The sequence below is a fragment of the Paralichthys olivaceus genome, chromosome 11 (genome assembly GCF_024713975.1).
Source record: "Paralichthys olivaceus isolate ysfri-2021 chromosome 11, ASM2471397v2, whole genome shotgun sequence".
In the NCBI taxonomy this organism is placed as follows: Eukaryota; Metazoa; Chordata; class Actinopteri; order Pleuronectiformes; family Paralichthyidae; genus Paralichthys; species Paralichthys olivaceus.
This window is the reverse complement of record NC_091103.1, coordinates 2,023,085-2,038,988: the sequence shown is the minus strand read 5'-3', so window position 1 is coordinate 2,038,988 and position 15,904 is coordinate 2,023,085. Positions and strand designations below refer to the sequence as shown.

At 39.5% G+C, this 15,904-nt stretch overlaps 1 protein-coding gene and 1 long non-coding RNA gene across 2 annotated transcripts; one reads left to right on the top strand and one right to left on the bottom strand.

Annotated features, from left to right (window-relative positions):
- Positions 1–547: 547 nt before the first annotated feature.
- On the top strand, positions 548–13,286 carry sae1 (SUMO1 activating enzyme subunit 1). Its single transcript, XM_020103946.2, has 9 exons — positions 548–786; positions 1,702–1,813; positions 2,237–2,410; positions 5,658–5,803; positions 6,146–6,236; positions 6,608–6,713; positions 10,251–10,395; positions 11,169–11,238; positions 13,029–13,286. The coding sequence occupies exons 1-9, from the start codon at positions 686–688 to the stop codon at positions 13,128–13,130; spliced, it is 1,047 nt and encodes a 348-aa protein (XP_019959505.1). The 5' UTR covers positions 548–685; the 3' UTR covers positions 13,131–13,286.
- Positions 5,248–5,728, bottom strand: LOC138411994 (uncharacterized). The gene is made up of 2 exons (XR_011244487.1): positions 5,625–5,728; positions 5,248–5,387 (listed from the first exon to the last, which is right to left on the bottom strand). It is a non-coding gene; the product is annotated as an uncharacterized lncRNA (long non-coding RNA).
- Positions 13,287–15,904: the final 2,618 nt, after the last annotated feature.

Sequence of the window (15,904 nt, the reverse complement as noted above, 5' to 3'; positions counted from 1 at the left end):
ATAAAAAGTCCTTTATTAAACCAGGTAATGGGGACAATTGCATAATCATAATCATAACTTGAGTGTGTTTGGCAACTTTCAAGAGACCCAAAGACGCTTTACACGTGTCAGTAGGGACAAAAAGAAAAGACAGTAAATTAACATTGAGCATGTAGTCTTATAGATCGAACGTTCATTCTGATAGAAATAACCTATCGTGGTGGGGGGGTATTCAGAAATGCATAATGCACAGGCACTCTGTGAGTAGGTTCCCTAAAGCTCGACAAAAAGTCCTGATGGAATATACACGAGACTAATGCTACAAATGAAGAGAAGTCATTCAAAATGTGCACACAGGCCAATAATACCACATACCTGTGTAACACTGATGGGCTTCATGACTGACACGCTGTTTAAGAGACAAGCATCCCATTACAGTGATATATTACAAATTACATTAAGTGACAATGGTGTACAATATTTTTATTCATGAACCGGAAGTAAGACCCAGAAATCCATGGCGATCATTCTAAAATATTTTAAAATTAAAATTAAAAGTTGTGAGACCACTTCTTTTGTTTCGCTTGTGACGTCATCACCCAGCGCCCATTCAGCGGGACCGTCGCTCCATTTGAAACATCGACAACAGCGCCTGAACAATTCGATAATTATTTCAGCGACATTCTCGTGTTTAGGGTGAATCGACATGATCGATACGATCGAGAAGGAGGACCCGGTCATCAGCGAGGAGGAGGCGGCACAGTACGACCGTCAGATTCGACTGTGGGGGCTGGATGCTCAGAAGAGGTCGGTTAGCTTACTCTTAGCCTTCAAAGCTAATCAGTGCAGCGGAGGGTTTGGCTTGTTGCACCGGTAGAAAGCGTTTGACCGACCCGTGTTTGAATTTGTCGGAAGTTGTTGTTGAATGATTCTTGGATCATGCGCTGTGTGGACTCACTCTTGAAATGACCAGTGTCTATTTGTTTGTATGTCGTGGTCTTTTCATTGTCTTCGCTGATGGATTCAAGATGTTTATCGTCATGCGCACAGCAGATAAACACAGTTTACAGCATGTTGTGAAATTCCTACTTTGTTTTTCAGTCTGCCGAAAAATAGTATTAAAAGAAATATATAGAAATAGAAAATAGTGCAAGTATTCTCTACGAAATGTAATAAAACTGTACAAGGATGCAGAGTAGAGGCAGATATGTGTTTGTTTAAAGTGCAGATTATTGTGATGGTTATTGCACATTGATCCATTACACATGGTTGTAATCAAGTTGTGTCAGTGGGGGCAGAGTTCAAAGTTTCATTTAACAGTCATAACAGTCAGGTTCGCTGTTACTAGACTCTAATAAAGTCCATATATTGCACTTTTTAACTATTCTGTCGTACCATTGTATTGTGTTCTACTTTTATTTTATTTTATACAGTTCTGTCAATTGTTCTGTATTATTTTACTACTTTAACCCATTTTTTTATTTTTAAGTTGTGTCCTTTTATTCATCATTTAAATCCTGAACCTCTACTTCTTTAATCTCAAATTTTGCTTGAAAATTGTTTTAAACTGTGTTTCTGATTTCTGAGCAACTTGAATCTACCTCTGTGTGTATGTAATTTGTAGTAGTTTGGTTTACCTGTGTGTGGTTTCTAGGAGAGGGCAGTTCAAATACAGATGAGTGTATTTAATAGTTAGTCTGCATGTGTTTCTTTGTGTTACAGGTTGCGAGGGTCTCGTGTGCTCCTGGCAGGTTTAGGTGGTCTTGGGGCTGAAGTGGCCAAAAACCTCATCCTCGCTGGAGTTAAAAGTCTCACTTTGTTGGATCATGAACAGGTACGTCCTGCACGGGACACACAGGTTCCCCCTTTTGTTGTCAGAACAAACTTTTATTCACAGAGAGGATTTAGGTTTCACTTTGAATCCTCAAATATTTGTTTTCAGCTATAAACTAAACATCTGTCTGATTTGTTCATTGCCAATAAAAATAGATTGAGAGTAGATTTTCATTATGTGGCATTTGAAATCTGCATTGTTACAAATGTCCAGGAGAGGGTGCATGTTGCAAAGTAATATTTGAACAACCCAGCAATGAAAGAAACCAGTTATATTTATTATGGCAAATTGTAATTGCAGCTTAATTCTGGCCTCATATAGTTTTGAAGATTGGTTTTTAATTGTGCTATATAAATAAAGTAAGGGTCTCAGAGGAAATTAAACAACACCATTCCATATATTCTCTATTTGTGTGTTAATCAGGTGTCAGAGGAGACATGTCGAGCTCAGTTTCTGGTTCCAGTGACAGCCCAGGGTAAGAATCGGGCCCAGGCCTCTCTTGAACGAGCACAGAATCTCAACCCAATGGTGGAAGTCCATGCCGACCCAGGCAGAGTCGAAGACAAACCAGATGACTTCTTTCTGCAATTTGATACAGTGAGTAAATATAAACATACAGTCAAATACACTGTATAACTAAAAGACAGCTGCACTCAAATATCATGAAATATAAATTAAATTGGGATAATAGAGAACCTATTTAAATAATTTGAGTAGTAAAGTAGCCCAAATGTGTATTTCCGGAAATCAGATCTTGAAATATGCAGTATAAACACTTTAAAAAAGGTTTGTTTACCTCTTTGGAGTTCTGTCTGAATGTAGTTTTGCGTTTTAGGGTTGTCTGGTATTATTTGTACAATAGCACAGAAATGTGTCCACCGAGCCTTGTAGTACTCAAGTGGCCGCTAGATGTCGCTTGTTGCCCATATATGTTTTGCTCTGTCAGAACCAAAACATCAGATTTCTATGAAGTGGGCTTGTAGCAGTGGAATGGCTTCAGCTTTGCTTCACATTTAAGAAAATATTAATGCTAACTTTTTGTCCTGAATGTTTTATCATGCAACTGTCTTCTGATATAACTGGAAAAAAACCTTATTGTCATATTAAATAGTATTAAACACACAATGAGTATAGTTGCTGGCTTGTCACAGGAGTGGCTTCATGACAACTGTATAGATGTCTGTGAGTGGAGCAGCCAAAGCCATGAACCCAATCAAAGTTCTCAGAGACCTGAACATGTTCACCAACAATCCCTGATCGAGCTTTACAGGCTCTGCAGAGAAGCAGAGCAGAAAATCCCCAAATCCACTTGTACACTTGTGCCTGTGTTTTTCCTTTGTGAATAATTACAAATTAAATCAGACATTTTAAAAATTCTGTTTTCACTCTCATTATGAGCTATTGCGTGTAGATTGAAAAATGAATTTAGGCATTAGACTGCAACATAACAATTTATAAGGTGACATGGTGTGAATACTGTAAATGCAATGTACTATAATGAAGAATGTATGAATATCCCCTGTGATTGTTTCCAACTCTCCCAGTGAACCTCAAAGATGTGCAGTATATATATGATGGGTGATTGTTTGTAAGGTAAAAAGTTACTTCAGCATCAATTAAAATGAATTTCCACAGGCAGTCATATACGCACACGTTCAACTGCTGAAGGGAAGAATGTGTTTAAACACCATCAGAAGAAAAAATTAGAAGGTTTTTTCCCCCTCCTGTTGTGTCTGAATTGTTGGCAGCCTTCCTCCCTCTGGGGGTGCTTAGAGAGGGTCAGCAAGAGGGAGGGGGGAGAGTGGGACGGGAGGAAGACGAAGAAGATATCAGTATAATAAAGCGAAGTGAGGATGGGATGAATTGGAGGACAGAGCGAGAAAGGAAGAGATGGTAAGAGAAGAGAAAGTGGGATAATTGAAAAGGCTAGAGAGAGAAAAAAACAAACACATCACTTTCATGTGCTTCCTCGGATGTGTCTGTGTCTCAGCGGGAAGATGGAGGGTGATTAAAGTAGAGTGTTTGGAGTGTGGTCACAGATTTCATACAAGTGGCCTAATTACTGAAGAATGAATACAAATGAAAAGCACACTGTCCATCTGGTATATGCAGAATACAGCTGACTGGCTACTTACACTGTCGTTCACCCTCTTTGTCTGTTTATACTACAATTAAAAATATATGTGTGTTCTGCAGTCGGGAGGTGGATCCAGATTTTCTTTTCACTTTCTTTAACATTAAAATTTTATAATTAATATGAATTAATATTTCTCAGAGAAAGATCACAGAAACTGTATGTGTATTCAGATCCAAATAAAAACCTGGATCTAGTGAATCAGATGTGGTTTCATAAGGGATCTGTTGGGTCTTGGCGGAGGTATGAGATGTACTGAATGACGCTCTAGTTTAGCAATGCGTTCCTTAAAATCACTTCCCTGTTCTTCTGATGCTTTAACTACATGCTTGCTCTTGGTAAATAATGATTGCTTATCATAAGAGGGAAATAAGTGGTGATCTGCATGTCCACCAGGTTGATGCATCCTTTTTTTTAGTCCTGTTTGGCCGCGCTGGTCCGTGACTCTGGTCTCTGCTGCTTTGCTCTGAACAGTCTGAGATGTCAACGATGCAGCATCAGTGTTATCAGTGAGCTGAGGGTGTTTTTGGGGCTGGACTGGGTCGGCAGGATAAGACGGACCCAGCCCCCCCGGTCAGTTGTTTACAGGCATACACTGATCCACCCTGATTTTGCCATGGTACGCTGTGTCACTGTGTTGTCTCCAGCCTTGTTTGGTTGTTCTGCTGTAGGTGTGTCTCAGTTTGTCAGTCAACCAGCCACCGTTCAGTTGTGTTGTTGTTCTTGTGAGGCTGAAAGATGCAGATTAATTCGTTTTTTGTGTGTGTTTTTTTAAGGGTTGCAGCTAACTTTTAGAAGTAATATATGTCTGCCTTTCTCTTGGGGATAAAGCAGGAGATGGACGATATAATTTGATGTTTCTGTTATTGTTAGCAGTTTTATTGTTATGTTAATAAGAATGGAAATGAGTGAATAACAGCACAAAAACAAAACGGCAGGGTGGTAGAGGCGGAGAAGGTGCCCAGTAGAGCAGCACAGTGGAGTTCATTTTCACAAATCTTCATTTTTAGATATTGAAGTTTCAGAAGGGTATAGAAAGTACAAACCTTATTTTACTGCGAGAGGTCAGTAAACATCCATCACTGCATATATGGTGAAAGATTAAATTATTTATAGAAAAACACAAGGACTTTTTTTCTTTACAAATGTATCTCTTAAGTTATTGGTCACATTTGAAAGGAGTCTCTTAAACACTGCGATGTTTGCTTCACAACTGTTCAGGTCTCTGATACATCCCTTTGTAACTAGAATGAAACTCAGTAGAGCTCATACCTCTGTCAAGGCCCAACTGTCCCCTTACATTCAATCAGGCTGACTCACAATGTTGAAGACAGTGGTAAAGAAATCCTGGATATTCAGCCTTTGTGTGGATCTGGTTCTTTTTTCCATCCATCCGTCCACCAAGTTTCATGGAAGTCTTTACAGAAGTTTTGTGTAATTCTACTGACAAACAAACCGACAGTCAGTGGTGAAAACACAACATCCCAAGGTAACAATAAATCTTGGTATTTGAAAATAAAGGTTTGATCACAGCATCACAGCTATATGTTGTTAAGCCTTATTTAACTTTGTTTCGTAGCCTCCAGGTTTGAATCCCCCGAAGTAGCCACACAAGTGCAGCACGAAGACTCGTAAACTCTCTGCTCCACTTATTTCAAAAGGAGAAAGTCCACTAACCTTCAACTGTTCCACCGTGTTTGATTCCCTCAGGTGTGTCTGACGGGCTGCTCCAGAGACCTGATGGTGCGGGTCGACCAGCTCTGTTCTCAGCGCAACATCAAGGTCTTCTGTGGTGACGTCCACGGTTACTATGGTTACATGTTCTGCAACCTTGGAAAGGAGCACAACTATGTTGAGTGAGTTTCAACAGCGATCCAAACTGGGTTTAATACATTTACCCATGGGACAGGTTCAGTTTTTACAGCGGAAGCTGCAGTGATGTCTTGCTCAAAGGCACTGCAGCAGGGCAGGCTGACTGACAAACCACAAATTAGTGATAGGTCCCATTGCAACTATTTTTTTTTTTTTTTTTGCAACTTTACTCTGTTTGTTGAATCCATCTGATCCACTACAGTACATGAACACACAGTACTATACAAAATACAATACATGTGGTGAGCCTCGTTTTCTGAACAAACCTTTATTTGCTGATAATGTAAAACAGCTCTGTTCTTCACTGTCTCTCTCTTTCTCTTTAGGGAGAAACCTAAAATAGTGAAACCCACTGGAGACGGCCCAGAGGCAAAGAAAGCCAAAGTCGACCCGAACGAGACCACCATGGTGAAGAAGGTATGAAAACCACCTCTCCGTCAAATCCACCTTTTTTGTCCCCCAAAGAAATGTTGTCTACAAATATATTTTCCATCAATTTTGCTCCATGAAATGTTTGTATTGATTGTGAATAAAATGATTTCCTTTTTAAATGGACGTTGGGGGGATAGAAATCTTCTTCTTTATGAAACCAACCCTTCTGGGTTGAATGTAATACTTTTCTTTCTCTCTCTTTCTCAAACATGAACCAGTTTTTAATACATGGGTTTTTAATCACAAGTCTAAATCAATGTAACTCTTTTCCTTATGCAGACATGATTTCAGGCATTGCTTCATGTTTGTCCTAAAAATTACTTTCTTTTATTTGATTTGAATATCCAACCAATTAGACGTCCAGCTTCTGCACGCTGAAGGAGGCTCTGGAGGTTGATTGGACGAGTGAGAAGGCTAAAGCCGGTTTGAAGCGAACACCAGTTGACTACTTCCTTCTTCATGGTAATAAGAATCTTCACTTTATAAAACCTGTAGAAATACAAATGGTTTAGTGACTGTTGAAATGTGAATATTAGCCTTCCCCTGTAATAATGTCATTTTAAATTCAAAACCTGATATTTGTCATCTAAACTAGTAAATGCTGATGATCGTTTTATTATTTGCATTTTAAACAGTTAAAGTTTTGTCAGTACAGTTTAATAGATAAAATATAATCAATCCTTGCAACTCTCAAAAAATTATTTTCTTTTTTATAAGCAGTTTTAAAGATGAAGGTTGATAATTAAATTGACAAAGAATGACACGTTTTCTCATGATGATTTTGTAAGAAAGTGTTTGTGAAATTGTTCATTCATGTTTTAATGTGCAATAATTTTAAAGTCTTCTGACTGACTTTCTGTGTGGGAGGCAGGAGACACATTTCCATTAAGAGAGATGATCACAAATAATCCCGAAAGGTCGGTGGAAAAAAAAAAAAGCGTAGAATTTTGAAACTGAAATTGTGTAGGAACAGAGACTGAAACACACACAATAAACATGCAAAATTACCGGCTCCAATTTAGCTGATGAGCTGTCGCAGCACATGTGTTGGGAGTTGTTGAATGTAAATCTCGGTCTAGAGATTTCAGTGCTAAATTTAATCAGCAATGGGTAAAAAAAAAAAAATATTGTTTACAGGTTTAGGGACCATCAACCCTTTAAATAGATCTAAATGATAACTTCCTGTTTTCAGGTCATTTACAGCTTCTGATGATCTTCTCCTTAGACTTGTTATTCTCCCTCATGTAGTTTCCATCACAGGCTGTCCATGGCCAGTCATGTGCACAGGGCGTAGAACAGAGAACAAGTTGACACTTCCACCTACACACGACAAGCATATGACAACAGGAAACAACCAGAAAATGGTGACAGACTTGTAAATTCTGAAAACTTTTCCATGTTTAAATGCAGCAAGTAATGAAAATGAAATACAGGGGTGACAGTATACACTAGTCACAAATGTGAAGCAGAACAGTCTATATAAAAAAGGTTGACCAATGGTTATTAGAATAAAAACATTGTTACATGAAAAATATATTTTATACAATGACCCTGCACCCAGGCTGCATAAATCTAACTTTTTAAAAGTCAAACATTGTCCATTAGCAAATCACACTAATGTAAGAGCTTTGGACAGCGATGTACAATATGAAGACAGAGGAAATAAGATGATTAATTGTCATACTGTGTGTTGATGTAGCCACACTTGAACAATTAGAAGTAATTTCAGTCTCATCATGATGATGATGATGATGATGATGATGATGATGCATTCATTAAAATCAGCTCCTTCACTTAAAAGCTTAAAGAACAATTATAAGACTCACTGACGCAAACAGCACCATCATCACAGGTATGGTTTTCAGCTGTAAATCTTTTGTGCATGTCCTGCAGTTCTTACCATCTGAAGGATGCCAGTATTTTAGCTGTGCCCACTTTTACTACCATGATTAGATTTTTAAACTTTAGATAAATTATATCTTTACCCCCGTCCCATTGGTTTGTTTGTTGGTGGTTTTGGTTTGTCAGCAGGATTTCCTCCAAACTTGGTGGAAGGATGGGACATGGGCCAAGAAAGAACCCATGAGATGATGATGGGGCGTATCCAGGAATATTGTTTCTCACTTTCTCTAACATTGCAAGAAATCAGACGTATTTAATGGATTGATATCTTTGAGTGTGTGAAATGATTTATTTTAAACAGTCTAGTATTGGACTGATGCAGTCATGTGACAGTGGCTGTCTGGTACATTTGTTTTCTCAACAGACAGTTTTTTTTTTTAGTCACTCATCATTTGCAGTCACATTTGTGTTCTGAACATGTTGGCAGGTTTGTTCCAGATGTTGAGCCTTCAGTCAAATACCTCCACTCTCTGAAACCCACGTGTTGTAGCTTTCAGTCTTCGGTCTCTTGCTTTTCAGGCTCTTAGTGGAAACATTGTCTAGATTGTAATTTGGTGAACATGAGAAAGTTGGCAGTGTTATTATTCCTTCACTGTTTCTATAATTGGAGCTACCAGTTGTTGTTTTGGGCAAACGATGAGGAAGTGGCTCATCCTCTGTTACAACTGCTTCCTGTCTCACGGGAACAGTCGAGTGATTTGAACTCTCATGAGAGAGTGAGTGTGTGTGTGTGTTCTTTTTTAAATCATATATTCAATTTGATCAGAAACGGTGACCAATGGGAGGAAAAAGCTCTTGTGTATAAAGTTAACCGGTTTAATACAGTATATAAAAAATCAAATGGCATTTATAAAGTACAGACCTCTGCCATTCACTAGATCTGGATTTTATTGGATCTGCACCAAATTGCACACATTCATAAACTTCTCCTAAAAAACCTTTTCATCAAGATCCATGAATTATTCTCTTACAGATCAACAAAAATGTTGCAAACAACGTTAAAGAAAAAACTGCCTCTTGATTGTGATCCGCACGATAATTCAATGGGTTCTTCCCTGACACATGTCGCATCAGCAGTAATACGTTCAGTAGTTTTTGTGGAATCTTGCTAACTAACAGAAAGAGAGAATAACAAACAAACCCAAATGAAAGCATTGCCTCTTTGGTGGAGGTAATGAAGTTTATAATAATTCCCACCGATCTCACTTTAAGAAACCAACATTCTACTAGTTTCAACAGAAAGTCGCTCTCACCCTCTGTACAGATATTGTTATAAAATATGGAACAAAATATTCTTTGTTGTATTTGATCCTCATGAGGTTCAGGGAAACCATTGCTGCTCCATCCTTGTACACATTATTATATTCTGTATGAAATTCTGTTTGATTTCCTGCCTGGTGCAGACCTGAGCATGATGCCATTTGTGCCCTCAACATTCTACCAGCAAACTTTCTCCTATAAAGGGCAGAGCTCAGGTCTGAAAATGATTCATAGCCACTGTGTGTGTGTGCGTGTGTGTCTGTGTGTGCGCGCATGCGTATGTGTGGGTGGTGGAAATGGACGTGGGAGGATTTGACTTCCTCATGTGGTTTAAGTTAATGGACGAACAGGAAATACGGGGGCGATGTGTTGATGTGTGTTCTGGGTGATACAGTTGGAGAAGTTTGCTCATCACCAAAGAAAGTTTTGATTTTTAATTTGTCAGTCAGTCCTGAAGCAGTTTTTTTTTTCTTTTACTGAAAATGTGCAGGTGCATCACTGCATGCTTGTGTGTGTGTGTGTGTGGGTACGTGCGTGCACGTTCTTGATTTGATGTGGGGAAACCGGTCTAATCGGATGAAATGGTTGATGGTGCAACCACATTCTGATCTTATCTTGTGTTAAAGTGAGCAGAAGTGGAGACGAGCTGTTGTCTTTCCATAAGATGATAATCAGCGTGATGAAATATAAATGACAATAGTGCAATACATTATATGGAAAATATTGCTTTAGAAAAATTGTTTCCAGCCTCTCAACTGTAGTTTCTTTTCTTCTGTTTGATTCTTGTGTTTCTTCCTCTCCTCTTCTTTCTTTTCTGCCTTCCCTTCCTCTCCACAGTTCTGTTGAAGTTTCGCACAGACAAAGGTCGTGACCCGGACCCACAGTCCTTTGCACAGGACAGTCAGCTCCTGAGACAGATCCGTGATGATGTCCTCGAGACCTTGGCGGTCAGCAGTGACCTCCTGAATGATGACTTCATCAGGTGCAGAGCGGCTTTAATTGTCTTGTGGTATTAATTTTACACATGTGGGATAGAAAGTTTACACACTTCAAATCATTGTTAAAAACACATCTCCTCTCTTTGGCCTTCTCTATGAGCCGATTATCCCAGCAGATTTTATTTTGTTATGTTATTTTATATTATTTTAACCTTTGGTATTTTATGTATTGCATGTTTTCTTGTTGTACCTTTTACTTTGTGAAGTACTTTGGTCAACTGAGACATTTTAAATGAGCTACATAAATGAAGTTGACATTGACAAGAATGAACCTCAGAATATTCGAACAGTGGGGTCTGGAATTCTGGAGATCCTCTGCAGTGTTCAGGAGAGGGCTGGAGCAGCAGGCGGAGGCAGGATGAAACAAATTAATTCTGCTGTGGAGGTCATGTGTTTTTGTTTACAGAGCACTGACACTAGTGTCGGCTTCTATCTCCACAAGCTCTTGACGTCTTTGTCTGTGTCTTCTTCGTGTATGGCTCCGCTTTTTCATTCTGAGATATTTGTTTTTGCATCTGTCGTGTGTTAGAAGCATCAGCAACACGCCGACTCATTCACTGAATCCTGCAGAGAATCTCCTGCTGTGTTCTCACATGGGCTCATTCAGACATTCTCCAGAGTTAGTGCGAGGGGGCAGTCACTAAGAGATACAACTCCTCCATAGAATTTCAGTAAATAATCCATGATAGGGTAACTTTCTGAACTTGTCCCTTCTATAACATCACACTTTCCGTTTCCTTGTGCTGTTTGTCCTCAGCTACTGCTTCTCCGAGATGTCTCCAGTGTGCGCTGTGATGGGGGGGGTTCTGGGACAGGAAGTTGTCAAGGTAAGCAAGAAAAAAATGTGGAAGCTTCTTTGGTGTCTTTGACATGTGATGATATTCACTCGGTTGTAGTAAATGATGAAGAAAACCAGTCTATTGTGTGAGTCAGTCAGCTGACAGGTGGCCACTCAGCTGGTCTCAGCTGGTTCTGGGTCAGATCCAGATAAACGGCAGCGACACAGCTCTGTGTAGAAAGGATTTCAACTGTGACCACAGTGAAACGCAGTGTGATGCTCTGGCAGCAGCCTCTCAATAGGAGAAATGGTTTATAGTGTCCTCGAGCTGAACAACATAATACATTCATTGATATTGTAACATAAAAGATCGTAACAGGACCGTTAGAAGGAAGTCCAGTGGAAAACATACATCTGAACACTGACACTGTTTGTTTACAGTATTTGCATTAGTTACGAGTCTGACCCATAGACCTTAATAAATATTTGAGCACAAAGACTTCGAATAATATTATGTACGCATCCTGTTTGCCTTAAACACACTGGTGTGTTAAACCCCCTCAGGCTGATAAGTATAGCAACGTATAACACGCATCATTCCTTTTTAACTTTACTGAGAACTCAGACACTGATGGACTAATTAGTCGTCCCTTGCTTGAGTTCCCCGTGGTCTCGCCATGAATTCTTGAATCGACCAGTTGTTGAGGAATGTAAGAAGCTTCATATCTCATTTTTCATCCAGTTTAAATTGAGTTTCAACAAAAATAACTTAGGTTAGAATATTGGAATCGTCTGTGTAAGTATAGTAACAAAGCTTGTTATCTCCCAGATAAAAACATCATCATTATTTAATGCACAAAGTCTTAACGCACAAATGTGGAGAAATGAGCTTCTCTCTCTCTCTCTCTCTCCCCCCTCCCCCCCTCCCCCCCTCCCTCTCTCTCTGCATGACCTGAATATGATTTCACCTAAATCATAGAGGGGATTAGAAACCATATTTCTGTAAGCGTGGTGTCCTCAGACTGAGGTAAACTGAGGAGTTCAGGTCTGTGGGTGTGGGGAGGGAGGGAGGGAGGGAGGGAGGAGACTGACAGCTCTGAGTCAGACTGCATTATATTGACACAAGGCCAATCTCTACATCATGATGAAACCCTCGGCAACTGGCCGGCTGAATCGGACTGATTTCACTCCCTCAGACTCTGAGGAACTTTCAGTGTGCCGGACAAACACTGTGGACATGCTGGCCTTAATAAAACGGTTCTCATGGTGGTGCAGTGGTTATCACCGTCGCCTCACAGTCGGGGGTGTTAGCCGACCATGGTGTTTTTGTGTGGAGTTGTGTCTACCAGGTTTTCTCCGGCTTCAGGGATGAGCTGTTTGTATGTAATGTATGGATTTTTACAAAGTCACTGTAACTAAAGAGATGAAAACAAGACCCCCCTCCTGACAAAGCCCAGTCTGCTCTGATTGGCCAGCTGGACGACTCTATTGGGATTTGTCGAGCAGCACGTGTCGACCTCTGCTCTCGCTCTACCTGACTTAGTGAAGTTCCAGACTGGCCGCTGGGTGTGCATTATGCAAATGTGGAAGTATGGTCCAGACTACTGACGAGGCGTCTGGGGAGCTTCAGTTTTTCCTGTAGAGGAGAGGAGCTCCTTTTACTGCCGACTTTGGGCTTTTTAACTTTGCAGAACTTTTACAGCCACAAAAACACCGACATACCACACTAGAGGAAAACTCATCATGTCTCCTTTAATCACACAGACTGAGACTTCCTAGTTCCTTAAAAATTAGTTTAGTAAAGTGTCATTTATCTTTTCTCTTTGTCTTTCTCTTCAGGCTCTTTCCCAAAGAGATGCTCCTCACTGCAACTTCTTCTTCTTCGATGGTCGTAAAGGCAACGGCATGGTTGACTACTTTGGACCAAACCAGTCACCATGACCTGTGTGTTCGCTCGGATTATTTATATCAGTACTTGCTCCACACGTCATAAGATTCAACCTGTTTTTCCATCTTATTTTGTCATTTGATCAATTTTCTTGAGCAGAACTGATATTTTTGTTACATTTACTAATAAAACACTGTTTTTTAAAATGATTCTGTCTCAAGTTTCTTACATTTGTGAAAACTAATTACAATGAATGACGATGATCCATCTGCATTCATGCGTTACAGTTGAAACCTTGGACTTCAGCTGTTCTCTTGCATCAGGTATTTTCTGAAAATTAAAGCTTGGAGACAAATATATCATGAAAAGATAAAGTTTCTCATCAAGTTAGAAATAATTAACTCACAAACTCAAGTAGTTTAGATAAACACAGTTCTTGAACTTCATCTTGTATTCAAGTAAGTGTGAGAAAAAAATCAATCGACTAACTTAGAGATCACCGAGTGGAGCTACAGTATGAAGGTGCTGCTGATACACTTCTCTAATTATATTCTCAGGGAGTTCTTTGATTTCAATATGTACAGGACATAAATCATGCAATGTTAAAAATGTTAAATGCTCACAGAGACATTTTCTGTTGAAGTGATTTAATCAAACGTGCTGCTGCAGTCACATGATTTGTGAGACTGTATTTGGTAATATCCTCACAATGTCTGACATGTGACTCATCAAACCAAACATGAGTTACAGGAAAGAGTGGGGGCAGGCATTCAAATGAGCCTGAAGCAAAACTCAGAGCATTTATTCTGTCCTATCCTCACAACAACAGAGCATTATGGGTCGGGGAGGGGTGGTGGTGGTGGTGGTGGTATCTGACCACGTCTGACCCCTGAAAGCGTCGGCTGGTTGAAACAGTCGAACCTGAACAGGGATGTCTCAGTTGGGAAATAAATGATATTTAGTTTTGATGTGGTTTAACCTCAGTCACCTGTAAAGCGGTGGCTGCTTCCTGTCGTCTGCGGCAACAGCAGATGGTTTAATAACAGCAGCAGCTGCTGATTCACTTTTTTAACACTGTTAAACAAATTAATTTTTTTCATTAATTATATCTCCAGCACTGTCAGAAGAACAGTGATACACAACAAGTCGTCTGCTGTCTTTTTAAAATGAAAAACATGTTTTTCTCTTATTTAACATGAAATAACGTTACTGCTGATTGAGGACTCCAGCTGCAGAGCAGCAAAACAAACTTAGCTCTGGATGAAACCAGAGGAGCGATAAGACAGAGTGCCACTGCTCTTTTCCTAGGATTTAGAAAAAGAAGATTAATTATGGAACCTCCCCTAAAGCCCATTCTGCCCCTTTAATTAAACCGAAACTCTTATCTGCCAACACACACATTCATTAGACTCTGTGCACTCAAGACTCCACTCCATCTCTTTCTCTGCATCCCTCTCTTCTCTTTCTTCTCTTTCCTTCGTGCCCTCTCTCTCGTTCTCAAACGTACACACACACTCGCTTGGTTGAATCCAGCGTAGTGCCCGTGCTGTGTTGTCACTCTCTCTGTTTCAGCCTCCACTTGCTCCACAAATACCAAGTGCCTGTTGTTGCAGCAAATCAGATCCCAGAGTTTTCTCTCAGGGCTGCGTGATTGGCTCATTCTGCAGAGGAGTTTAAGTGAGGATATCTACTCCCAATGCTGTAACAGACAAGTGTGTGTGTGTGGGGAGGGGGGGGGGGGGCTATGATAAAAAATACAGCCATAAATAAATGATATATTCTCTTGCAAACTGTATTCCATAGAAATTTAGGACTTCAAGGGATATTTCTGTCTTTTTTTTTATCATCGGCAGCAGAAATCTTCATGATTGCATCAAGTACATTTTACTCCACTGTGATTATTTGAACATTTTTGAATTATGAGTTCTGTGGCAGATTACGTTTTTACAGAGAACACATGAAATAATTTTATAACATTTGTTAACGTCACCTCAACCATAACCACAAGTAATCCAATAAAATATGATGGTTAAATATATTCAGTATAATACACTCAGGGCTATGTTTTGCATTATGAGAACAACACTTTCTGCTTAGAATATTCATATATTTACCATTTACTTGAGTAATATTTTCAATTAAGAAATGTAAATTGTAATTATATCATCCAACGATGATGTGAATACTTAAGATATTGTTTCCTGTGGAACTGAGTAACTATAAAATCTGCGACTATCAGTGGAAGCATGTTTGTGTTTATTTCCAGACAGCAGCTGAAGAGATTTTTCAAATATGATTTTAAGTATTAATTGAGATATTAGGGAGATGTTGTAGTAAGTAGTGAGACAGTCTTTTAACTGGGAGGTCAATAATCAGTCTGATAATCAGATTAAGATAATCAGACTATAATATGATTTGGTTTGATGCTGTTAAGTTTCATGTGTCATTCTTTATTTTCAGTGGTTGGTTCAGCAGTTTTTCATTATGATGAATTCCACTTGTCCGTCCACATTACACCTTTTATCATTTGAGAGTCATGCGGGGAGCTGGACGCTGAGCGAGAGGCGGGGTTCACCCAGGAAACGTCTGCAGCACATTGCAGGGCCTTTATATGAATATTTGTAAATGCAATAGGGAAATCTCCTGGTCCATTGGTTCCTGAATTGAAGTCATGGTAACAACATGATGTGTATGAAATAGTTGTGTGTTGTTAATGTGTTTTGTGTGTTGAACAAGCATCATGAATGAATGATGTACTTACACTGTGTGTACTAGTGTTTACGAGCGTCAGTCCTGCACCAGACTGTCATGTTGACCATCACTGTGA